The 27,820-nt window shown below is 39.9% G+C and overlaps 1 protein-coding gene across 3 annotated transcripts in view; it reads left to right on the forward strand.

Moving 5' to 3' along the window:
• The first annotated feature begins 274 nt into the window (after window positions 1-274).
• The window catches only part of ST6GALNAC5 (ST6 N-acetylgalactosaminide alpha-2,6-sialyltransferase 5), a 190,188-nt gene continuing 162,642 nt past the window's right edge, over window positions 275-27,820 (forward strand). For 2 of the 3 annotated variants that reach the window (XM_050805158.1, XM_050805168.1), the window contains exons 1-2: window positions 392-669; window positions 1,488-1,727. In XM_050805158.1, the coding sequence (XP_050661115.1) occupies window positions 655-669; window positions 1,488-1,727 (255 nt within the window). In that variant the 5' untranslated portion in view covers window positions 392-654. Of the gene's footprint in view, window positions 670-1,487; window positions 1,728-27,820 lie in introns of all 3 variants that reach the window. The other variant, XM_050805149.1, reaches the window with a different exon arrangement.

Here is a 27,820-nt window from a genome sequence, read left to right on the forward strand (position 1 = left end):
TAAAGTAAAAATAAGAGGGAAGAGAAAATTATAAAGCGAGCAATTGAAAAACGGAATAATAAATAATTTTTTAAGAAAAATAATTTCATTATAGATTTCTCTATGCTACGAACATAAATGCAAACGCGATAGAGTTGTTGACATCTGGGAGACTGACTTGTTTTTATCAACATCGCAAAACAGAAAATTTAGTTTGCAAATTTTCAAATGGCTATCACGTTCAGAATCCAATCAGGTTCTCCTTTATTACTTGATGACTTCTTTAAAGATAAATAAGCCCGCGGACCAAGAAGTGGGTACACTGGCTCGGTTAACTCTCTCTGTCCAGAAATTTCACTACTGAAAATTTCAGATTGTTATTTGGGGGCGGGGAGGAGGATGCAGAGGTCTTTAGGACCCAGCAGGCGGCGGCAAGCGGCAGTTGTGTAGATCACTGAGAGACTACGAGGGTCCGGTTCAGTTTTAATTCTGTCTCTAATCTCTGCAACAGCGGCGCTTCCCGGGTCCCGCGGCTCCCGCGCGCGATCTGCCGCGGCCGGCTGCTGGGCAAAAATCAGAGCCGCCTCAGCCCCATCACCCATCATGGAAACCCTCCAGGAAAAAGTGACCCCGGACACGCGAGCCTGAGGATTCTGCACAAAAGAGGTGCCCAAAATGAAGACCCTGATGGTGAGTCAGTTGTGGCAACTCCACTGGGCAAAGAAGGGGATCCCCGGGCTCAGGGTCCGCTGGACGCACCGGGGAGACTCCGGGACGCCTAACCCTGGGCCGTGAGGTCGCCTGTTACAAAGGGACAACTTTCTACCCGCTCCGCGTTCCCTCCCGATTCTCCAGCTCTGCCTGGCTCGGAATCCCAGAGCCAGGATGGGAACCCGGGTTGCCTCGCCTCCTAGATCTCCGGCGAGAGGTCCGAGGGGGTGGCAGAGAGCTGCAGGTGGGATGGAGGAGTGGGCAGATTGCTCCAGGGATGGGGGTACCCAAAAGCAACAGCCTGCCAAAAACTAAGAGGGACGGGGAGGAGGGACCTTTGCAGACTTTCTTCGTTTTCTTGGATTTCAAACTTGCAAGGATCGCCAAGGGAGAGCCCCAGGGCCCCAGGAAAGGAGAGGTGTTAAGGACTCAAGATTCCAGCAGCTTGGCTGGGGTGGCTGAGGCAGACGGACCCTTCCCCAAAGTGCAAACCCACCCCTGCCCTCGGCCCCGGCGCGCTCCCTCCCTTAGCCTGGGGCCGTACACCACCTGCCCTCTACCGAGAGATCTGGGCGGCGGCGGCCGAAAACAGCGACGCGCCCGGAGCATCCCTTGCGGTACGCAAGGGTACGGTGCTTTCTCTGTCCCAGTTGCGTGCGGCGGGGCTGGGGCCCAGGCCGTACCCCGCGCCAAATCTCCCCCACTAGTGTGACCACCGCGCAGGTGTCCCCGCTGGGCGCGCTCCTCCGTTGTCTGCACTCAGCCCCTCTCCTCTCCTCTCTCCCGCCCGCCCGCAGCGCCATGGTCTAGCAGTGTGTTTAGCGCTCACCACCATGTGCACCAGCTTGTTGCTCGTGTACAGCAACCTCGGCGGCCAGAAGGAGCGGCCCCCGCAGCAGCAGCAGCAGCAACAGCAGCAGCAGGCGTCGGCCACGGGCAGCTCGCTGCCGGCGGCGGAGAGCAGCCCCCAGCCGCGCCCCGGGGTCCCCGCGGGACCGCGGCCACTGGACGGATACCTCGGCGTGGCGGACCACAAGGTGACAGCATGCCCGCCAGCCCGCTGGCCACTCACCCTGGGGATCCCACACACCTGAGCCTTTCCCCTTTCCCGGGGCTGGGAGGCGCTGTGAGTAGGTGCCGTTCGCAGGCTGGAGGGGAGTGGACCTTCTGGGGTAGGGTGGGCTAGTTCCAACTTGGTATGAATTCTTATTTAGAGAAAGACACAAAGTTTTGTAGAAAATAGGGGTGAGGTGAGTGGACCCCAAAGTCTAATTTCCCAGCAGAAATCGGCCCTGGAACTAGAACTCCCTGATCCCCAGAATTGCAGCTGTGGATGGAGGTCCGGTTCCTGAAGCCTCGGGTTTGGCTGCCGAGTCGCTCCCTGGTGGGAGGAAACTGGGGATGGCGCGGGTACCAGCCTGAGCGTTCCTCTGACCCGGAACCGGAGGGTGAGCGCAGCCAGCCCGCGGCCACTGCTCAGGATCCAACGTTCCCCTCTAATCTCTCCAGCGCATTGCTTTGGGCTGAATTCTCTCAGCCCTGGGGAGCGGTGCCCAGGCACGCATGGAAGACTTGAGGCACAAACTCAGCTTCCATTGGTTTGAAACTCATCGTTGTGAGCCTGTCTTCCTCTGCCTTCCGGGAAGCTGCTGGATGGCGTGGCTAATAATTAATACGATGAATCTTTTAAAATTGAGCCTCCTTTCCCTGGAATAATAAATATCTGGTTTCAGTGTGTGAAGCCTCTGGGAGAATCCTAATCAAGTTGGCTGATTCTGAAGATATTTTAATACAGTTTAAATGTATCCCTCATTATTTGAAGTTGCTCATATGTTTTTATTAATACACAATTCCACTCAGCTTTATAAAGCTAGAGGATTTCTTGAAATCTCCCAATTATTCCTTTTATTTTACTAAATTTTATGGTTGTGAACCGAAGTAATATATAGTAGATACTCCTTTTGTGTGAAAAGGTCGCTCTAACCATGTGAAAAAGCCAAAGTTTTTAAAAGTGGCATTCAAAATATTGCCACACACTTGTTTAATGCATAATGCTAAGGATTTGAAAGGTATAAAAGATTTAAGGCAGGACCCAGTCTTACAGATCTTTAAATACCTGAGGACAAAACAATATACTATGAAATGTGTGTAGAGAGATAAACCGATAGATAAAAATGTATAATAAATGCTAGAGATGAACAGTACTGTAGAGGTGCAAAAATGAGAACGATGACTTCCCTGGAAAGATCAAGGAAAGCTGCTTTGAAAAAGTGGAATTTTGCAATGGGAAGAATTCAGGGAAGTAAAAAAGGAGGAATCAATTTCATCAGGAAGCGATTATTTATTTATTTATTTATTTACTTATTTTTATGGCAGGAGTAGAGGTTGGGGGTGTTAGTAGACTTAAAATCCAAAAGTAGATGGCTATCAATTTTACAGTTACGGCTTTCGTTTCCTCTCTTAGTTGTTGACTTATTATATGCTTTGTATCTGCATGTGGAAGCAACCAATAAGGGCTGGAGTTCTAGGAAAGTTTAGACATTAGCTTCTGACTGTGGATGGCTGTGGTGTTTATGTGTAACTGGTGTATGATGGATATACTGAGCTCATGGATTTCCATGGCTATTGTTTGGTGGAAATTACTATCTAACACTTGAGAAGCTTTGATTAATGGCAGCATCAAAAGGTAAATTTGCTGAAAGTTTTGATCAGCTTTTGGGAAGAGATTTCTCATACTTTTCTTCTTGTGTTCTTCTGCTGGACAGACACCAGCTAACAATATTGATAGCTTAATGCAAAGTATAATACCCTAAGGTTTATGTTCAAAACAATGTTTATTGACACAAATATATTTGATTTCAATTTTTGTTTATCAGAGCCTTATTTTACTGAAACAAAGAACCGTCCTTTTCTATTTAGTGGGGGGGGGATGTTGATACTCTACATGGGAAATTGAAATGATATGCAGTAAAAGGGTTTTACGAATTGTGAAGTGCTATATGAATGATAAATATTGTGTGACAGTCATTGGAATTCCTAGTAGAAGAAGGTCTTTGGAGATAAATATGAATATCAATGAAATTATTTCATGGAACACCAACATCTCACAAAATTCTATACCCAAATGTTTTGAGGGAGTTCACGTCACCACAAGCAAAGGAACAAAGGCATATCTTAAAGTGTATGTCTTCTGTTTAGACATTATCCCAATTGTCCCACTGAACTAAATATAAACTTCTCAGAATGCATTAACTGATTCTCTTTACTGCTACTATTTAGCTGACAGGAAATTGGGCAGAGTTCCCTTACGGATGGTCATATGAAGGTGCATATGTAAAATGTTGTTTATATTCTCTCCAAAAGTTGCTGTTTAATTAGGTTTATTTGAGATCTTTCTATAGTCTTGCAAAGGCAAAGGTGGAAGACATTTGTTAGAATATTGCTAGGAATTTTTTTTCCAATTAGCACAGGACAGAGTAAGAAATGAAAGCTTTTCTATTCTTATTATATTGCCAGATGATACTCAGATTGCTTATTTTTCTTTTACCCTCACATCAGGCCTCAGAAAAATGATGGAATATGCTGGATGTGATGACCACCAAGCCATATGCTGCTGCATATTGAATCAGAATTTCAACAGCCTTTTTTATCTGCCATTGATTTACAGAGTCTGGAGAGAGTTACAGATATTATTTAGGAAAATGTTCATACCTCTATAGCTGGAGGCCCCAAAGACTGATAAATATGTAGTGTTTATGCTCAGTTACATGATGTGGTTAACATTAACAGTTCCAAGATTAAATTCAACAGGTGGTCCTAATCCCCAGCACCTGAATTTCACAAATTACAGCCTGTCTGCAATGATGGTCTTGTCTCATATGGCTGCAGACTGAATTACTGTTGAGATTAAATCACTATGTGCTTTTGTTGAAAGATATGCTGCAAGTCAAGTCAGTGATGAGCAGCATGTGTTGAGGCTTAAAATATCACTTTTCATGGTCATATTCTCTACTTCCTCTTTCACAAACTATGTGAGCTGCAGTTGTAATTTCAGTATCACTAAATGAAGGCTACATGGAGTTTCTTGTCATAATGAAGGCATTTTCTGTTAGTCTTTCTCTTCTTTCCCAATCCCTCTCCCCAGACCTCTTCCCACAAATGTTCCACCAACTCATTTCCCTCGTGTTACATGTCTGTCTCTTCAGGTACTATAGCTGTATTCTAACATTACTCTCTTGGTCCCGATTTTTGGAAGCCAATGATAACAAGATTGCTTAGGTACAACTGAAGAAGCCAATTTTCATGGCTTTGGGAAACTTCTGCATTTAGAACTGCAGCCTAATGTATAACCAAGCTCACACACACACACACACACACACACACACACACACACACAAAATCAAGAAATCCTTAGAGGAAAGCTCCAAGTCTTATAGCAGAGTGGAAGGGAACTTGGAATGCAGTTCAGTTTCCAGTCCGGATCTCGTTTGGGTAGATGAGGTCATTTGCCATCTGGTGGACCCTGTAAAATGAAACTGTGAGCTAATTCCCATTTCTAGAGGATAGGCTCTTATCACAGAAGGCCCACTATCACCCAGGCTACCCTTTACTGAAATGGCTTATGAAAGGGCAGTGATCAGGGGGGTCTAGAGCTGAGCAGCTATCTCTTTGCTTCAGAAGTATCCCCCAGGGATGGATTTTACACATACCAATAACATACTTGTCCTTGGTTCTTTCCTTTTTTAGGCACTCAGTTATTCAGACAAATCAAAATTGCTTAGTTGTAATAGTACTATTACTATTAACTGGTAACTATCCAGTTGGAGTGGTAAGACAAGTCAGTGCAAAAATTGAAAAATAATAATCCAAAACCAGAATTTGGATAAATGCCATCTAACTTATTTTGAAATTATGGAATGAGTATTCCTCCTTTAGAAAAGTGTATAAATTCTCAAATACAAGTTTACATAATGTATTTGACCATATATTATGACATTTGAGTTGTGAATGAATGACTGAAATGAATGCTAAATCATTTGAATCTCAAGGAAATTCAAAGTGAGCTAATTTTCAATGTTCAGGTATTATAAAATGTAATTTGCCAATGATAATGAAACCCTGTTACCACAAAGCATCAAACCCCCAAAATCAGAAAAAGAACACTATTTCACAGGTGAGGAGTTGCAATAATGTAGTTGCTTTTAACAGGATAAATTTTTTTATAACATTTATTAAAATACTTAACCTTCCTTAAATATGTGACAGCCAGGATAATTTTTCCAGCTTCCCACGGGATAATTTCAAGATACCACTATTCTCCTGTAAATGGCAGATGAGTTTGACCTGGCTCACTGTTAAATTCCAGGTATGCTGACTTTCCTGCTGATCTGTGAACATTCATTCTGCCTCAGGACCTTTGCACATGCTCTTCTTGCTTCCTGGAAAGCTCTTCCCCAAGTCTTTTGCATGGTTGATTTCTTCTGGTCATTCAGTCATCAGGTCACATGTCATCTTCTTGTGAACCACATTCTTTAACTAGCCCCCTCTTCAACAGTCATTCTCTGTCATATTCGCCTGTTTTATTTTCCTTACAACACTTAACAATATCTGAAATAATCTTAAAGTTTACTTGTCTATTTTCTGCCCTTCCCCCAACTGGAATCTAAGTGCTGTGACAGCAGTGTCTTTTTACATCTTGTTGAACAGTTTAACTCCAGGACCTAGATCAATATCTAAAGTTTAATGGGTGCACAATAAGTATGTATGGAAAGAAAGAAGGAAGTGAAGGTGGAGGAGAGAAGAACAGACCTACTTACCTATGTCAAATTTTTTCTCTACAAGAATCATCAGTGCAGTCTCAAGACCCTAGTGTGTCTCATTTTTCCTAAATTTGTTCTGCCCACAAAAGTAATTCTAATAACAGGAAGGCAGAGGAGGTAATGATTTAAGAGGAAAGACAAAAGAATCTTTGGGAATGAGATTTAGGTATCCATGTTTAACAAGCTTCCTTTTTAAATATTGCACACATTAAACTTTGAGAAACATTGTTTGAAATGTTTTTAATCATCACAATGTGTAGCTCTGTACTAATTCATTTCTAGGTTTTTGAACTAATCATAGCCTTTGGTAAATACTTGTTGAAGGCCTAATAGTTTCAAAATTGGGCATTCTTGAGGAAGAACACAGTCCCTACCCTCAAAGAACCTTTGATCTAATAGTTGCAGAGAAAAGACAAAGAAGCCAGAAAAGTTCAATAATAAGGCAAGCAATGAATAATAATTTGAAATCAGGAAGCAATAATTCAAGGCACTGACTCTAAAAAGAAGATAATTTCTGTGATCTTTCTCCATCTATAAAACAAGTTAAATTATATTATTACCTTAGAAGTTTGCAAAGCTTTCAAACTAGTATTCCACACCTTATTAGCCTCATATCTGTTCATGCATGTGTGCAGGATATCCAATGAATAATAAGTGAACAAATTGGATATCAAAGCAACTTCAAAGTGGATTGATTTTAAATTCAAAATATTGTCTCTTTATGATTTTCCTTTGGCATGACATAGGGTCTTCTGCACTCATGAAGTTAAACCTTCTTAAATGTCTCTGTAACATATGGCGACCACCTTAACCAAGCTAAATCTCATAACTGATTGGATTAGTCAGGGTTCTTTAAGGAGACAGAGCTAATAGGATATGTATACACACACACACACACACACACCCCCCTGGGAGTTTATTAAGTATTAACTTACACGATCACACCTTCCCACAATAGGCTGTAAGCTTGAGGAGCAAGGAGAGTCAGTCTGAGTCTCAAAACTGAAGAACTTGGAGTCCAATTTTCAAGGGCAGGAAGTGTCCAGCATGGGAGAAAGATGTAGGCTGGGAGGCTAGGCCCACCTCGCCTTTTCACGTTTTTCTGTCTGCTTTATAGTCCCTGGAAGCTGATTAGATGATGCCCACCAGATTAAGGGTGGCTCTGCCTTCCCCAGCCCACTGACTCAAATGTTAATCCCTTTTGGCAACATCATGCAGACACACAGGATTAATACTTTGTATCCCTCAATCCAATCAAGTTGACACTCAGTATTAACCATCACAAGTCCACCCCTTGTCAATTTGAACCCATACACATCTCCTGAGATCATACACAATCTTCAAATAAAGACAATAGTGAGGTCATAATAATGCCTAATATAATATAACTATCCTTCATACAACTGGAAACACACCAACCACCAACCCAAATACTATTACATAAAGTTAATACTTAACTGCTGATATGTGGTCAATACATCTTATGTCACATGATAAAGGAAAAGGAAATAAAATGAAGATCTTTTCTTAGTACAAGTGTATACATGCACAAACGTGTTTTTAACAGAAGAAGGAGGGAATACTCATGATAGTTACAGTCCTCATTTCTGCAGCTGCTCAAGTAGCTAGTAATGATTACTACCTTCTTCTACTACCCATTCTCTATTCCCTTTGCCTTCAGCAAGCACCTCAGCAGGTCACGGTTTTTTTCCTGGTGGAGTGACCCAAACCTTCATTCCTGAAGGGTCATTTGTAGTCCTACCTGGATTGGGCAGTTGTAGTTTCCCATTGACTTTAGTCACAAAGCATGATAATATCCTAATGGACACCCTAATGGATCTCCTGTATTCCACGCATACTCTTCCTTACCTCTGTTGTGGAGTAGTGGACTGATTTCATCTTGATAGTCTGGGTCAGTCACCCTAGCCAACAGTGTAACTCCCTTCTTGGCCTGTTGACTTAAAGGTAGGAGCAGCCCAAGGTGTCCAGGTGGCAATCTTAACTTCAGTTTAATGGAATCATTGTGTCTCCAGGTGGCAGCGTTCCTGTTTTTGTAGCTAAGACCTCTAGGACAGCAGAACATAATGTTGCAGGAACAGGAAGCAAAAATTTTGCTAGTGGATCACTAGGGGTGATGGTGAGTTGTTCCGCTTCCACTTCCACCCCTTGATTCCTAGACCCGTGAATCCTGGCTATGGGAGAAACAGTACCATATATGGGACACTGACGCAGAGCATACATCCCTGCCACCATGGCCTTCTGGAGAACTTTGCCCCAGCCCTGCAAAGTATTGTCACCTAGTTGGCATTGTAATTGTGACTTTGAAAGGCCAGTTCACCATTCTATAAATCCAGCTGCTTCAGGATGATAGGGAACATGGTAAGACCAGTGAATTCCACAAGCGTGAGCCGACTGCCACACTTCTTTAGCCAAAAAGTGAGTGCCTTGGTGAGAGGCAATGCTGTGTGGAATACCATGATGATGGATAAGGCGTTCAGTGAGTTCATGGATGATAGTCTTGGCAGAAGCATTGTGTGCAGGATAGGCAAAACCATATCCAGAGTAAGTGTCTATTCCAGTTAGGACAAACATCTGCCTTTTCCATGATGGGAGAGGTCCAATATAATCAACCTGACACCAGGTAGCTGGCTGATCACCCCAGGGAATGGTGCCATATTGAGGGCTCAATGTTGGTCTCCGCTGCTGTCAAGTTGGGCACTCAGCAGTGGCAATAGCCATGTCAGCCTTGGTGAGTGGAAGTCCATGTTGCTGAGCCCATGGTTAACCTTCATCTCTGCCACCATGGCCACTTTGTTCATGGGCCCATTGGGCAATGATACGGGTGGCTGGGGAAAGAAGCTGAGTGGTGCCCACAGAATAGGTCATTATTTAAATCCTCCTCTGCTGAAGTCACTCCATGTGAACACTGACATGGGATACAAATATCTTCACATTTTTTGACCCCTCAAAAAATTCCATCCACATACCTCTTCCTTAAATTTCTTTGTCACCAATTTTCCAATCATGCTTCTTCCAAGTCCCTGACCATCCAGCCAAACCATTGGCTACAGCCCATGAATCAGTATATAATCATACATCTGGTCATTTCTCCTTCCATGCAAAGTGCACAACCAGATGTACTGCTAGAAGTTCTGCCCACTGGGAAGATTTCCCTTCACTGCTGTCCTTCAAGGATGTCCTAGAAAGGGCTGTAGTGCTACAGCTGTCTACTTTCAGGTGGTGCCTGCATACCATTCAGAACCATCTGTGAACCAGGCCTTAGTCTTCTCTTCTCTGTCAACTGATCATGGGGAACTCCCCATGAGGCCATCCATGGAGGCTGAGGGAGAAGGCAGGGTGGTAAGAGTGGAGACCATGGGCATTTGAGCCACTTCCTCATGTAACTAACTTGTGCCTTCAGGACCTGCTCAAGCCCGATCACATATATACCACTTCCATTTGATGATGGAATGTTGCTGTGCACAACCCGCTTTTTGGCTGAATGGGCCAGAAAGCACTCAGTTCATGATGGGCAATTCAGTTTGCATGGTGACTTGATGACCCATAGCCAAATGTTCAGTTTCCACCAAAGCCCAGTAACAACAAAAGGAGAGTAGTTATCCGCAGAAGATGGCAGGGCCTTCCTCTAAAATCTTAGAGGCCTCTGCGGTGATTCACCAAAGGCTCCAAACAGCATCCCTATCTGCCACTGACACCTCAAGCACCATTGGATCTGCTGGGTCATATGGCCCAAGTGGCAGAGCAGCTTGCACAGCAGCCTGAGCCTGTTGCAGAGCCTTCTCCTGTTCTGGACCCCACTAAAAACTGGCAGCCTTTTGGGTCACTTGATAAATGGGCCAGAGTAACACACCCCAGTGAGGAATATGTTGCCTCCAAAATCTAAATGGGCCCAGTAGCTGTTGCGCCTCTTTCTTGGTTGTAGGAGGGGCCAAATGCAGCAACTTATCCTTCACCTTAGAGGGAATATCTCGACAGGCCCCACACCACTGGACCCCTAGAAATTTTACTGAGGTAGAAGGTCCTTGAATTTTAGTTGAATTTATTTCCCATCTTCTGGCACGCAAATGTCTCACCGATAAGTCTAGTGTGTTTGCTAATTCTTGCTCACTGGATCCAATCAGCATGATGTCATCAATGTAATGGACCAGTGTGATATCTTGTAGAAACGAAAAGTGATCAAGGTCTCTCTGAATAAGATTACGACACAAAGCTAGAGAGTTGATATACCCCGAAGGCAGGACAGTAAAGGTATATTGCTGGCCTTGCCAGCTGAAGGCAAATTGCTTCTGGTGGGCCTTATGGACGGGAATGGATTTGCCGAATCAATGGCTACATACCCGGTACCAGGAGATATGTTCATTTGCTCAAGTAGTGACACCACATCTGGTACAGCAGCTGCAGTTGGAGTTGCCACTTGGTTAAGTTTATGATAATCCACTGTCATTCTCCAAGATCCGTCTGTCTTCTGCACAGGCCAGGTGGGAGAGTCGAACAGGGATGTGGTAGGACTCACCACCCTGCATCTTTCAAGTCCTTGATGGCGGCACTAATCTTTGCAATCCCTACAGGGATGCAATATTGTTTTTGATTTACTGTATTTCTAGGTGGAGCCATCTCTAATGGCTTCCATTTGGTCTTTCCCACCATAATGGCCCTCACCCTACCAGTCAGGAAGCCAATGTAGGGGTTCTGCCAGTTACTAAGTATGTCTATGCCAATTATGCATTCTGGAACTGGGGAAATGACTACAGGATGAGTCTGGGGACCCACCGGACTCACTGTAAGTCAGACCTGAGCAAAACTCCATTAATTACCTGACCTCCATAAGCCCCTACTTTAATGGGAGGACCTCAATGACATTTTGGGTACCCTAGAATCAACATCAGCTCAGAGCCAGTGTCCAGTAGTTCCCGAAATGTCTGATCATTTCCCTTTCCCCAGTGCACAGGTACCCTGGTAAAAGGCTGGAGATCTTCTAGGGGAAGGATGGGAAAAAGAGTCACTGCCTAAATTGTCGGTAATGTAGTAGGGTCCTTCCTCAGGGGGATCCAAGCTCCCCTTCATTCAAGAGGTTCTGGGTCTGTAAACTGGCTCAAGTTTGGAAATTGATTAAAGGGTGATGATTCTTTGTTTTTACAATTCAAATTAGTCTTTTGTCCATTTGACTTTGAAATTTTCTGCTTGTATAAATTAAGTAGAAATGCAGTAGGCTTCTTATAAATTTCACTTCTAGGAACACTTTGATTAATTAGCAAATGCCAGAGCTCTACATGAATCGGGCTATTCTGATTGTTGCTTTGCCTCTGCTGTCCATTACGGTAGCTATGCCCACATTGCCTTTGATGGTTGAGTGCCGCCACTTGGCCCCAACACCTCAAGATCCAATTATTCCCACTAATATTTAAATTTTATAGTTGACTGACTTGGTTCCCACTGTTAGATCTGACATACAGAAAAGACCAATTATAGGACTCTTCAAAAATGCGGGTGCTGCCCTCATAAATCTATTTCACAAGGCATTGTTCAAGGGTATATCTTCTGGACCCTCCCAGATGGGTCTAAAGTGACAAATCCACTCCACCATCCCAGTCTCCCTAAACCTTTGGGTCCCTTCCTCTCCATTAAACCAGGGGAGATCAGACATTTCCAGCTCACTCACAGTGAGTCATCTTTTAATCCCTATTTCAGCTAACCAAGCAAATAAACTATTAGAACCTTTTTTAACTCCCGGAGCTGCAGTATTAAAAGCAGAGTGGGCCCAAATCAATAAATTCAGCCTGATCCAACTCTATGTTCCTTCCACCATAGTCCCATACCCTTAATATGCATTCCCATGCCTATTCTCCAGATTGCTGTTTATATAAATTAGAGAATTCGAACAGTTCTTTTCAAGTGTAGCACACCTCCTATTGGGTCACACTCTCAACCTCATCTCTAGAGGCCCACTGGGACTTTAGTCTAGTTATAGGTCTAGAAGCAAACAGGGGTGTTGGGGGTGGCTCCTGAGGAGAATCAACACTATTTGGCCTGGCAGCTGCCTCAGGGGAGGCCATCACTGTTGCCTCAAGCAGTACAGGGTTTATCTCCTCAGACAGAAGTGGAAAGGCTGATGGCAGCATGGGTCTGGAAGGGGATGTTGCCACTACTGCGGATTGGGAAGCTGTTCCTTCTGGCAAGTAAAGGTTCATCAGAGTTTACAAACTCAGTGTCCCCAGCTTCACTGGGGTCTTCCACATGTCCCCATTCCAAGTTGCAGGGTCCCATTCTTTTCCAATCAATGCCTCTAACAGTAGACACCTGGTGAGGCTGTGCACATACCTTTTGTTGCAAGTCAGCCACTTGCATAATAAGAACTTGTGTCTGTTTTCCACAATTTCAGCTCTTTCTCTACGGGAGATAAGACTTTCACTCAGGGCAGTCTTATCAGATTTGAGGCGCAGTATCTGCTTCTGAAGCCAGGAAACAGAATCCCTGAGTTCATCATTTTCTTTCATCACTTTGTCAACTGAACTTAGGAACAACCAACCAGCTTCATTATGTTTCTTGGTTCTCCACATATGATCAAAATTATTACATATAGAGTCACTAAATTCCTTGCCTCTCACGAGCGGTGAATCAGGAGTGTCAAATGCATTTATTTTGCATAACTCTCTAAACAGTTTACACCAAGGACTATCAGTGTTCTCCATAGTATTAGAAGTAGAGTCCTTGGCATTTTAGGGTCTAATCATATTAAGCAGCCAACTTCAGAAACCCCAAAACCAACAAAAGAACTCCATCCTTAATATTCTTTTCCTCTAGAACCACTCCTGCTACCAAAATCTGTATGAGTCAGCATTCTGTAGAGAGACAGAACTAATAGGATATACATATATATAGGGGAGTTTATTAAGTATTAACTTACACAATCACAGGTTTCCACAATAGGCTGTCCGCAAGCTTGAGGAACAAAAAGAGCCAGTCTGAGTCTCAAAAATGAACTTGGAGTCCAGTGTTCAAGGGCAGGAAGCATCCAGCATGGGAGAAAGATGTAGGCTGAGAGGCTAGGCCAGTCTCGCCAGCTTCGCTTGAAGCTGATTAGATTGTGCCCATAAGATTTAGGGTGAATCTGCCTTCTCCAGCCCAGTGACTCAAATGTTAATCCCTTTTGACACACACATACCCAGGATTAACACTTTGTATCCCTCAATCCAATCAAGTTGACACTCAGCATTAACCATCACACTCATGCTATGGTGAATGTGGATATAATTGTGTTGGCCCCACAAGACAGAGTATTTGCAATCAGGTCTGTCTTAGAAACATGATACCTGTTACAAATGAGAATTTCCATAACCTCTAGGGTGAAGTGTCAGTATAGTATAATTTCTGCTTTGCAAATACTAGGATTATGGAAGATTAAATATGTGAAAGGACTTTGAAAAATTAAAGCATATCATTAATCAACAAGTCATTCCTTAAAACCTCTTATTCACCTATTATATACTCTTTGGACAGCTGTGTAGGGCCTTAAGTATAGAATGACAAAGAGTGATTATCTCTTAAATAATATTGTCATCCATACCCCAGAACTTGATCCAATGGAAGAACTCTCATGGGAGTCAGTGAATTTATGATCAAATGATTGGTAAAACTCGGAGAGGTATGTGCATTTATGAGATGTGTTAAAATTCTTCTCCATAAGCTCTGAGTCTTAAACACTTAGTCTGGGCCTGGGACAAATAAATATTTTTATTGCATGCTCTATTCAATATGTCTTTCCAAATAAAAATCACAGGAATGCATATTCTCAGCATAGACAGCCCATCTGCAGTGAAACCTTCCCTGACTTATAGCCCAGGTTTGATCTGAGCTGTATGTTTTGTCTTCATAGTTGAGATCCCATGATAATACTTATTCCACTTTATTGTTATTTCTTGTCTAAAATTGTCCGCCTTCCCTACTAGACAGCCAGCTCTTGGAGACCAGGCATTTTTTTCTCTCTTTTTCTGTCATTGTATTCCCAGCCTTTAACATAATGCCTGGTGTATAATGAGTCTTCTATAAATACTTGTTGAATGAATGAGTATATCTACATAAAGATTTTGTATTTCTTCTAAAATAAGCCTACCTCAAGAGTTTCTAACCATTTGGAGTTACTGAAAAGGAATAGCTGCACGTCATAAATATCAATTCCTCCTGCCACAATTTGTAGGTCTTAACTAATTCATTTCTACCTTCTTGTACTAATCAGATCTCTTAAAACATACTCAGAATTTCAGAGCTAGAAGGAAAACTTAAGAATTATCAAAAGGAATTCCAGAGTGGTTGTGTGATTTGCCCAAGGTCGTGCGTTAGTGGCAGAGCTGGGGTAAAATGTCGATCTCTGATGTGAACATCATTACCATAAGGGAAATTCAGTGCCAACATCTTCTAAGGAGTGACTCAACATTATTTGGACAGAATTTATTAAAATTAGGAGCCTGGGCCTACCCAGTTATTGAAAAGTAATAAATATTTAAACACCTTATTATTCTGAAATGAATATGAGAATATGCCTCTGGATAGTTAAAAAGAGTCTTTCACCAACCACCAACTTTGCAATGGTTGTTTCAGAGACCGCATATAATGCATGGTACTAATTAATTGAAACAATTTTCAAATCAGAGTAGATTTTTGCCTTTAAAACATAAACCAAGCCAAAAGGAGTGTCATGTTTAATTATTTGCACAAAATTTTCTGACCAGAGCACTCATTTAGCTGAATTATCTTCTCCACAGTGGAGACTTAGTTAACCAAGTGTTTGAAGAACTACCATTCTGCAAATATCATTGACTCCCCCTAAATTCTGAGATGTAATACTTACTCTAGGCTGGAATTACTTTAGGCAAATAAGAAACCATTTTACCTATCATAGGGAAAATTAACCTTGATCATTGCTATAGCTATGAAAAGGAAACTTTTTTAGTATATTCACTCTTAATGACTAAGGAAGTGTCTGTAGAGTTCCTGGGAAACTGCACAGATTCTGAGTATTCTCTGGCAGACTGAAATGCAGTGTCAAATACTTTTTTAATAAGAAAGCATATTCTGGAAATTGATTGCACATATGAGCCATCTCCACTGACTGAACTGCAAGCATGACTGCATTTCCAACTTACAGATCTTTTCATGTTCCTTGCATGTTTCCTATGGCTTCCCATTGCCTACAGAATCAAGTTCAGACCCTCAGGAAGGCTTGCAAGGCCCAACAGGATCTTGCTGGCCTAATTCTCCAACCCTACCCCCACCGCTGCCCTCAGCCTAGGCACCATGAACCCAGGGAACATACCTTACTGTTTTGTTCTTATCTGCTTTTGCTTCAGCACCTCCTTTCTAAAGCTTTCCCAGATACAACATCTCTGCAGAGTAGACCCAACATTCTCTTATGTCAGCTACACATCAGTCAGTCAATCACATATTGGCTGAGAACCTACCATGTGGCAGGCACAAGGGAGGAAACAAGATAAAGGACATGGTCCCTGCCCACAGGAAAATCAGTGGAGTAAATAAATGTTATAATTACTACACCTTGGTAAGTACTAAAATATTCTCTGTATCTTACACATGCTTCTAATCACACAATGTTGCAATTATTTTCCACATGCATGTCTCCCTGACTAGGTTTTACCTTTCTGAGGCTAAGAACATAACTTATTTATCTCGGTATCCACAGAATTGAAAACGGTATCTCAGACATATGAAAGCTAAATAAATATTTGTTGGATGTTGGGTAGGCAAAGTTCTATTTTAATTATATGTAGTATGAAGAGATTTCACCAAGTCTGGCTAATAGACTCTTAATTATAGGAATGGACAGAAACGATAAGTAAGGGCAGAAGGGCTTCAGGTATCTGACATATACATCTTTAATTTCTGTTTCCCCTTTGAATACAGAGCAGCATCTCCTGACCTTTCCAGAACAGTTGACCAGATGTGGAGATGCAATGATGCCCATATTTGAAAACAGTAGTTATAGTACCATGAGAGGCAGGCAGGCCCAGGCTGTTTATTTGTTGTGAGCTTTTTCAAAAGTCATAACTTCTAGGCTTGATCCAGTTTATAGAAGAGGAAGTTAAATTATATTCATTCATTCCCTTATTTATTAAATACTATTGTGTTTCTACCACATGCCTAGCATTGTGTTCAGGACCCAGGAAGCAATGAACAGTGAAAAAAGATGTGATCCCCAACTCCATGAAACTTACATCTGTTGGGAGAGGCAGAAACACACATAAAATGTCAGTGCAGATTTGGAGAAGTGTTATATGCTGTGGAGATTGAATTTTATCCTGAAAGCATTGAGGAAGTCTTTAAAAGGTAACTTAGAGGAGTAACTCCATCAGATATGTGTGCCAGTGGATCACCCTGGCTTCCGTGTGGCATGGGTTAACGTAGCCATAGGTTGTAGGAAGAGGGACCCATTAGCAGACTGTTGCTGTGGTTGGAGTAAGTGGCACAGCCAGAGGATGATGAAGAGACCTCAGGTTTCTACCTGCTAAGTTTCTGTGATTGGCCACCCTCCTGTGTCTGTGCAGACAGTCTGAATGCAGCTCCTCCACCAGCAGAAGGTTTGTGGTTCAAGATTGCCTCACAATAGCTGGTAAAGAGAGCTGAGGATGATCCCAGATGGCACTTCAGCTTTGTCTAATTTTGAACCTTGCTGTGCATCTGAATACCACATACTGACTTGAGCAAAACAGTAGTATTATGGTGAGGGCTGAAGCAAGCTGTTTGTCAAGACTCCATAATGCATACTGGTGGCAACAAGAATTAAACTCTCCACCTGCAGGAGAGCCAGCCAGTGGGGTGTAGAGTAAGTGTGCTGGCAGAGACTTTAGTATGTAAAAGTGCCACAGGGAAAGGGGGCACACTTTATTCTAGAATAATCTTGTCAGAGAGATTGTTACATAGTAAATTTTACCAGGTATAGATCTGTTGGAAGTATAGGGTAGAGAATGGTTTTCTCTCCTTTCATTTCCTACATAGCTATAGACAGAGCAGTTATCATTCTTTCAAATCACTTAAGTTTGTTAACAACTTCTAAGGAAAGTAAAGTTTCCATTTCACTTGCATCAGAAGGAAATTGGCCATAAAGTAATGTAAAATTTGTCAAGAGGAGCCTGGTTCCTAATTCATTCAAAAGCATTTGATTGGGAACACAAATGTATACATCTGAATGAACTCCAGTTTTATGGGGCATATATTTGGGTTATATGGCAATGTCTCGCATCTACCACGCTGCTGTCAGGGATATAGCCAAGTTGTCTCTCTTTACCTGAAGTGGTATCTGTCTCTGCTCTGTACTGAAAATCATAAAGCTGGTTTATTTCATTTTTATTCCGCTTGTACGAGATTTGAACAATCAGAGCGCAGGAAGTGATAACGTGCCACTTGTATTCCAGAACACAGAAAAGGGAAAGAGCACTGTAGGAACTTGTATGTATTCCCCACTACCAAATCCCAGCCACACTGACTGAAGCTCCCACCAACACTGATCCCTGGAAGAATTATGCTCATTACTCTCAGTAGCAACTGTGTATGATTTGGGGCTCAGGTTGAAATGTGATGGGCTTTTAATCCAAAAGTTCAGAAATAAAAGAGAAAGATGTCATGGAGAACAGGGTAACCCAACTGAATGAGCCTGCAGCGGTGAAAGCTTATCTTAGTTCATCTTGTGTTGCAATAACACAGTACCACAGGCTGTGTAATTTACAAAGAAATTTACAAATTTACAAAGAAGTTTATTTCTCACAGTTCTGGAGGATGGAAGTTCAAGATAAAGGTGCCGGCATTTGCTGTCTGGTGAGGGCTGCATCCTCCAGAAGAAAGGAACGCTGCATCGTCATATGGCTGAAGTCAGAAGGGCAAGAGAGAACAAACTCCCTCCTTCAAGCCTTTGTAAAGACATCCAATCTCATTCACAAGGAAAGGAGCCCTCATGGGCTAATCACCTCTTAAAGGCCCCTCCTCTTAATATTATCAGATTAACAGCATCTGAATTTTGGAAGACCCCCCAATGAAACCACAGCAGGTAAAGATATTATAATTAGAACCAGAATCAAGAATAAGTACTAGAGTGAGAAATGACACCAGTTTGCTTCTTCCCAGTATTTGAGAGTGTCTCTTTCTGGCTACACAGACATGAAATATTGATTGGGTTCCAGAAAGGCAAGAAAGGGTGGCTTGTCATAGGCTTTTCAATGTCTACAAAGGACTCCACAGATATATAGACCAATGTAACAGAACAGAGCCCTCAGAAATAATACCACACATCTACAGCCATCTGATCTTTGACAAACCTGACAAAAAAAGAAATGGGGATAGGATTCCCTATTTAATAAATGGTCCTGGGAAAATTGGCTAGCCATAAGTAGAAAGCTGAAACTGGATCCTTACCTTACTCCTTATACGAAAATTAATTCAAGATGGATTAGAGACTTAAATGTTAGACCTAAAACCATAAAAACCCTAGAAAAAAAACCTAGGTAATACCATTCAGGACATAGGCATGGGCAAGGACTTCATGTCTAAAACACCAAAAGCAACGGCAACAAAAGGCAAAATTGACAAATGAGATCTAATTAAACTAAAGAGCTTCTGCACAGCAAAAGAAACTACCATCAGAGTGAACAGGCAACCTACAGAATGGGAGAAAACTTTTGCAATCTACTCATCTGATAAAGGGCTAATATCGAGAACCTATAAAGAACTCAATCAAATTTACAAGAAAAAAACAAACAACCCCATCAAAGAGTGGGCAAAGGATATGAACAGACACTTCTCAAAAGAAGACATTCATACAGCCAACAGACACATGAAAAAATGCTCATCATCACTCGCCATCAGAGAAATGCAAATCGAAACCACAATGAGATACCATCTCACACCAGTTAGAATGGCAATCTTTAAAAAAATCAGGAAACAACAGGTGCTGGAGAGGATGTGGAGAAATAGGAACACTTTTACACTTTTGGTGGGACTGTAAACTAGTTCAACCATTGTGGAAAACAGTGTGACAATTCCTCAAGGATCTAGAACTAGAAATACCATTTGACCCAGCCATCCCATTACTGGGTATATACCCAAAGGATTATAAATCATGCTGCTACAAAGACATGCACATGTATGTTTATTGCGGCACTATTCACAATAGCAAAGACTTGGAATCAACCCAAATGTCCATCAGTGACAGACTGGATTTAGAAAATGTAGCACATATACACCATGGAATACTATGCAGCCATAAAAAAGGATGAGTTTGTGTCCTTTGTAGGGACATGGGTGCAGCTGGAAATCATCATTCTCAGCAAACTATCTCAAGAACAGAAAACCAAATACCGCACATTCTCACTCATAGGTGGGAACTGAACAATGAGATCACATGGACACAGGAAGGGGAACATCACACACCGGGTCCTATTGTGGGGAGGGTGGGGGAGGGATAGCATTAGGAGATATATCTAATGTAAATGACGAGTTAATGGGTGCAGCACACCAACATGGCACATGTATACATATGTAACTAACCTGCACGTAGTGCACATGTACCCTAGAACTTAAAGTATAATAATAATAATTTTAAAAAAGAGATGTTACATTTGAACATGATTTTGATGTGCTGTTTGATACAAGAACATCAATGGGCAAAAGAATCACTTAGTCAAAAACAAGTTCTTCTGACTAGGACTTACGACAGCTAGGGAAGAGTAGCAACTAGGCTTTTTTCTGGCATAAGCACTATAGTGTCCCTCTATGATGAGCAAGATCAGGTCCTCCAAGGAGTTATACATCACAATATGGACTGGTCTGACAAGTAAAAGACCATTCTTAGTGCCCCCACAGAGCATGCTGTTGGTATCCCAACCTTTGGAAGGTTTAAAGGATGGAATGGCACCCAGACCTTACTTTATATCTCTTCCAGGGTTTTGTGCCAACCTATCAATATGAAAACTCAGCAGTGTAGCAAACTATGCCTGTAGACCATATATAAGAGTATGGAATGGTTCTCTCTGGGAAGAGTTTCCTCTGCCTTATCCCCAGTATAGCATGTCGAAAAGAAATAAGGAAGAAGAAATCCAGGATGCTAGTTTTGAAAAAGAAATTTTGCTCCCTTCCCAATTTTAAATGAATGTATACTCATTGTCTTCTCAAAATGACAAAAGGAAAAAAAAAAAGAGGAAAGTTAACAATTATTCATAAATCTACCAACAAATTGTAATTACTGTTGATACATTAATGTATTTTCATACAATCGACATGTGTATATATGACATTTAAATGTATTCCTTCTAGTTTTTTATTCATCTATGTTGGATATGTGGGGTCTATGTGTACATTAATTTAGCAGTGCTAAATTAATATTTAGCGTGATCAGTGGTTTAAATATAGCATGATCAGTGGTTTAAAGGAAGGATGGCTTTGCTGTTAGATCCCAGTTATAAAGAGTTATCTTGTTTAATAGTTTGAAACCAAAATCTATTTCAATTAGAGTTGGAATAATTAGGAAATAGTCTTGATGCTTACACTAAATTATCCATTTACTAACCCAGAAGATATATTCATCCCTCTAGTAGCTTAAAAACCCCTTTCTTTCCCTGCTGTTTACAACCCTTAGCACTTTTCAGTTGTGGCATGCTTCCATCTCTTTCATCCCCCACCTGTATGCTCAGGCACAGAATGTGTTCAGGCAATTTTCAAGTTTTGTAAATCATTCCCAATAGTCCCTTAATCCTTCTTGCCACTTTTCTCTAAATCCCTTTCAGTCGATCAGTAGCTACTTGGAGGGTATGGCCCGCGATAACCTCACACAGGCTTCCAGGACACTGTTAGAGATGATCGCCATCTTCATGGGCAGTGGGGCAGTCCTTTGTACATATGCAGCCTCACGTTTGCCTTTATTTTCCCGGCTTTTGCTCCGTGATTCGATTTCCTCTCCATAAATGGTGCAGATCTAATTCCCTGACCACATATAGTAAAAGTTTACTTTGACATACTGTCTTTCCTAAAAAGAAATTGTACAGCACAAATAGCTATAATTATCACATTTTTCTTAACAACCTCTTTTGTATTTCTTTCTCATCTTCCAGTTTTATAAAACATTTTCTTTATCTTATTTTAACCCAACTTACTGAATTCTATGACCATCTTCTTGATTCCTTTTTTTGTACTTGATAAGATCTCTGAGCTCCTCTTTATTGCTTAGATTTTTCAAATATGTGGTATTATATCTTAATTTTGGTGTAATCTCAGAACTCTAGCTATTCTTCGAGTCCATGGGTAGAATAATTCCATCATTAGAGACACTGGAGCCTGCTTCTCCTGTGATGGCCAGCTGGCAGGGGATGTATTTTCTATGTCTTGGTTGATGGCTTTCAAGTAAAAGGGTGAGTCTAAGAAGACCAGTGCTCCTTGCCAACAAGCTCTTTATAAAATCAATTATTTTATTTTGCTGCCTGAGCTCTCCTTTAGCCTCTAGATTGAACAATCACTGGAAGTTTCCTAAATTTGTCATCAGCCCAAACAGAGACTCTGTAATATTAAGTAATAACTCCTTATTTTCCCCTTCTACCAGTCCCTGGTAACCTCAATTCTACTTTCTGTTTCTATGAATTTGGCTATTCTAGATATGTCCTGTAAGTGGAATCATTCAATATTTGTCATCTTGTGTCTGACTAATTTTATTTAGCATAATGTTTTAAGGTTCATCTGTGTCATAGCATGTATCAGAACTTCGTTCCTCTTTAACACTGAATAATATTCCATTGTATGGATATACTGTACTTTGTTTTTCCAGTCGTTAGATGATGGACACTAAGGTTGTTGTCACCTTTTGCCTATTAAAAATAATGCTGCGATGAACACTGGTGTTCCCGTTCATTTTTTGAAGTAACCCCCTCTTTTTTTCTTCCTTCTCAGCCACATGGTAGCACTTGAGTCTCCAACTGTCATATCCATGGAGGCTGTCCTACTTCCAGCTGTTCCCACCTCCACACACAAAACTAAAATAGAAATTTTTTAAAAGGGAGAAAAGAAGCTATTAGTTGCCCTAATTGTATTTCTTTGTTTAAAAATTATGTATATTTTTGAAAAATATAGAAAAAATAGGAGAAGGGAAATGTTCCCATACTCCTACCACTTTGGTGTAAGTAATGATAGAATTTTGGTTTATTTCTGCCAGTTTTTGGTATTACATTCTTTTTCATAGCTAAATGTGAGCATGTTATGTGTTCAGAAGTCTAAGTCTGTTTTGTTTTTGTTTTGCTGAAATTAAAATAGCCATTAAAATTTCCTTTGGTCAGTGTTTGCCTTTTATGTCTTTTTCCATCCTACAATTTTCAGTCTTTCTGTGTACTTATATTTCATGTATGTCCAAGTCTGCTCATAATATTTGCAGAGCCTGAGGCAACAATACAAATAGAGGCCCACAAACATCCTAATTGCTTTATTCAGTAATTATATCTTCATTTAGGAAAGATTTTTAAATTACAAAGGTCTCATCTGACCGATTCCAGTTACAAATTAGATCAGAATAATTCTCTTGCTCACTTTTATTATTTTGGCTAGTAATTAAATCTTCATTAAATATAAAATGTGTTGTTTGAAAATTTTTTATGATGAATGCTTGACAGAGATTTACCCACTTTCATTATTTCTAGTTTTTAAAAATGTCAGTAGACTGCTTGTCTATTTTATTTTTTTGGCTTTTTTCCTCCTGAGATTTTTTTTCATAGGTTCTCTTTTATCATAATCTCAAATTCTTCTTGTTCTATTTCCCCTCCCACCATATACACTGTGAAGCAGTGACTAGCTCCTTCTTAACTGCAGTACAACCTACAAATCTTTATGGCATTTGAACACAGTGACCATTTGCTTCAAGGATTTAGGGCAAGGAAATGTGGAGAAGTACATTTTCTGGAATGTGAATGGTATTAGACACAACCACGGATGTTTAGGATTATAGATCATGCTGTGACAGAATGACAAAGGTGTCAATGTGGTCTTTAATATAATTTGTGTATTATAATCTGTGATATGATGTGCCATTTAAAGCAGTGCTTCTCAAACATTAATGCTACATATGCATCACCTGGAGAAGCTTCTTAAAATGCAGAATCTGAATCTTTAGATCTGGGATGGGGCCTGACAGTCAGCATTTCTAACAGGTGCCTGAGTGATGCTGTTGCTGTTGGTCCAAGATCCATCTCTTGAGCTTTAAGACTCTGAAGCATAGAACCTAGATCAGGGGTTTCTCTCATCTGATATTAAGAGTAATACTGTGTATGTCCTATATGAATACTATATAGCTGGAATTGATTTTTGATTTAAAATTATAATCATTGCCTTTTAAGGGTCATGTTTAGTTTATTTACATTTATTGTAATTTTCATTGTAAGTTATTGATATATTGGAATTTTTTTCCCCTATTATTTAAGCACTGGCTTTGCATTTTATTCATTCTGTGCTTTGGGTTTTTTTTTTAACTCTCCTTATCCCCTGGACCATTTTTTCCCCTTCTCTTATTCCATTTTTAGCCTGTACTAGTTTAAAAATTAAATACTTGATTTCTATTCTTTCAACGACATTCTTAAAATTTTAATGTGCATACTACCAAAGTCTTAAATGAATTAATTTATTTTAAAATTTATTTTTAATTGGCAAATAAAAATTATGTATATTTATTGTGTACAGCATGATGTTTTGGTATATGTATACATTGTGAAATGGCTGAATCAAGGTAATTAGCATATGTATTGCCTCACATACTTATCTTTTTTTGTGGTGAGAACACTTAAAATCTACTCTGTTAGCAGTTTTTAAAATACAATATATTGTTACTAACTATAGTCACTGTGATGTACAATAAGTCTCTTGAATTTATTCCTCCTGTCTAACTGAAATTTTGTATCCCTTAACTAACATCTTCCCAGGTGCATCCCCACCCCTCTGGTAACCATCATTCTACTCTCTAGTTGTATGAGTTCAACTTTTTTAGATTCTACCTATACGTGAATTAATTAATATCTTTGTCATCTTTCCAGATAATTCAAGGACCTTAGCATTTTAACTCTAGTCAACTCCAATCTTACATTCCATTGTATCGCAGCATTTTAGTCCTCTTCTATTAAGCCTTACAAACTGGATATTAGCATTATTGTGGTTGTTGTTTCAGATAGTCAATATTGGTACAGATTTACCTGAATATTACCCATGATTACCATCATTCCTTCTTTCTACTTAGATCTCCATCATTCTTCCTCCTGAAATATAATTTTTAAAAGGTCCATTGATGAAGTTCTGTTGATGGTAAATACTGTTTTACTTTCTTTGAAAATTTCTTTATTTTGTCCACATCAGTTATTTTCTTGTTCAGCATTAAGAAAACCTAATTCCCTTGTTTTCTCCCAATCATTGTTAATATTGAGTTGTTTGCCATCAGGTGAATGTCATTACTTTTTAGGTATTCTAAACTGTTGTCTCTTTAAGTAAGTACATTGTCTCCCTTTAATCTATTCTCTTCATAATGTTTTATTTATTTGTCTCACTATGATGAATTCTGGACAGTTTCTTCTGATCTTTCTCTCAGTTTGCTAATTCTCTATTCAGCTGTATCTAATTTGCTATTTAATTCATCCATCAAGTATTTTTTCCTTAGTATTTTATTTTAATAATTTTATTTACTCTTTCTAGATTTTTTCCTAATCTTCCTGGTCTTTGTCATAGTATCTTCTTCTTTATATACATTTTATTTATGTATCTGATGACATTAATAACTTAAACCTTTGTAAGTATAAGTATGTTTTTAGTTTTTGTGCTGATTGCATTCAAAGGAACATATTTTTTACGTGTGTTGTTTGTGTTCATGCAGATGTGTATGTTTATCATCACTCTATGTTCATCTGGACTATATCTTTGAGAATTCTTCATATTCTATATTGAAAATGCACTCCTTCAAAGAAAGATTGCATTTGCTTTTGCCAAGCCCCTAGAAGCTCTACTAACTAGAACTAAAGCTTTACTAAAATAAGCCCAGACCTTGTGCACACATGCCAATGGTATGAATGCAAATCACAAATCTATATCATTTTTATGAATTCTAAACTTTTATGAAGCAGAGAATTTTTTTTATTCTTCACCCAGAGCCAAGGACAAAACAGACACGTTTTCTTTTACTTTCCCTGTGCTGGCTGGATTTTCTTTTTCTAGTTTATTCATTCCTTAGGGTCATGGTTTTTCAGGTCTTCCCTCATTGCTTAGGCTCAAGACTGTGCCTCTTGTCCCTCCACATGGCTGTTGAAATGCAAAACTCTAGGTTAAAGGATCAGCAGTTACACTTAGAGCAGCCACTGTCTGCAATGCCCATTCATTATGCTAGATTTTTACTTCAGGTTTTTTTCTTTTTTTTTTTTTTTTTGAGCTCTATGGATTTCCCTTACTTAACTGTTAACTTGCTTAATAAAAACAGATTTAAGAAACATTTTGAATGTTTAAATACCAGCTTTTCTTGGTGTTCTATAATGTGAGTGCTTGTATCAATGACAAATTTTAAAATACTATTTGTAAATTAAGTGGTTAATATGGTTGATTTAGAAGTGCAGAAAAATCGAAAAATAAAATAAAAAATTTTAGGAATTTTTTAAACTAGAGATAGCATAGCCATTATAAACATGTTAGAATTTAAGATTTTTTTCCATATATGTTTTTACATAAATGAGATTACACTACATTTATCGATTTGTGCATAAGATATTCTCAAGTGAGAAAGTGAATGATTATATTGAGAGGTTGGCAGCAAATAATATCAAGGCTTTCCAAATGAAAACCTCAATTATCATATCATTAAATATAAATTTTTCAATGTAGTAATAATTCATCATGTATATTTTTAACAATAAAACTTTCCCTTAAGCAATCCTCTATTTGTGGAAGTACAAGTTTGACTAGGGGACACATGTTTTCACCTTTCCGGGGTATATACCTAGGAGTAGAATTGCTGTATCATATGGTAACCTGAGTCTTAACCTTTTATGGAACAGTCAAATGGTTTTCCAAAAGGCTGTACCATTTTACAGTCCTGCCAGTAAGAAGAGGACAATAGGACACAAAGACCACGTGAAGATACTTTGCCAACACGTTATCATCTGTCTTTTTAAATTTTAGTCATCCTATCAGGTATAAAGTAGTATCTCATTGTAGTTTGAATTTGCATTTCTTCAATGAAGAATGATGTTGAACATGTTTGTATGTGCTTATTGTCTATTTGTATATCTTTCCTGGATTATGTCTATTCAGATTCTGGGCCCATTTTTATTGGAATTTTTTTTATTTTTGAGTTGTGTTTTTAATATATTCTGGATACAAGTTCATATAAAATACATGACTAGCAAATTATTTTCTCCCATTCTGTGGGTTGTCTTTTCATGGTGTTCTTTGAAGCACAGAAGTTTTTAATTTTGATGATGCTAATTTATCTATTTTTGTCTCACTTATACTTTTGGTGTCTTATCTAAGAAACTGTCACCTAATCCAAGATCATGAAGAATTACTCCTACGTTTTCTTCTAAGAGTTTTGTAGTTTTTGCTTTTACATTTAGGTCTACAACTCAATTTGGATTAATTATATACATGATGTGAAAGAGAGAGTCCAGCTTCATCTCTTGCATGTAGATATCCAGTTGTCCAAGCATCATTTGTTGAAAAAACTCTGCTTTCCCCTATTCAGTTGTCTTGGCATGCATTTTTATAAAAAATAAATTGCATATCTATGTATTTTAAATTCAGTTATATATACTGTCACTAGCCACACCAGGCGTCATATGTACTTACAAGCTTAAGACTAGCATGGAAATGATTATCACTGGCCCTGGCCAAGAATAATGATCTGTTATTTCCAAAGATTCTGTGAAGATGACTGTGCAGCTGAGAATTTATTTGGTTTATACAGACTAATATTCCATCTGCTTTGTTCACTATTGAGTTAGTAGCTAAACGGTTGTAAAATTTCTCAAGTCTCTCAGAGCTCACACTTGCAGGAAGCTTGATTTCACAACTTGTACATGACAGTCTCACATAAAAGCACTCTCGTGAGAGTGTTACTATGGACAGAAAAAAAGACTATACCTCTTTTATGACTGCTGTTGTTATTTAGGGCTTCTTTTTTCTTGATGTTGTTTCAAAAAGTTGCATTTTGCAATAAGCAGCAACACCTTAAGATAGATCTTAAACAGAACCATGTTTAGGGTTTTTTTTTTTCTCCCCTTCAGTCACAGTGA

The sequence above is a fragment of the Macaca thibetana genome, chromosome 1, assembly GCF_024542745.1.
Source record: "Macaca thibetana thibetana isolate TM-01 chromosome 1, ASM2454274v1, whole genome shotgun sequence".
NCBI classification, from domain to species: domain Eukaryota; kingdom Metazoa; phylum Chordata; class Mammalia; order Primates; family Cercopithecidae; genus Macaca; species Macaca thibetana.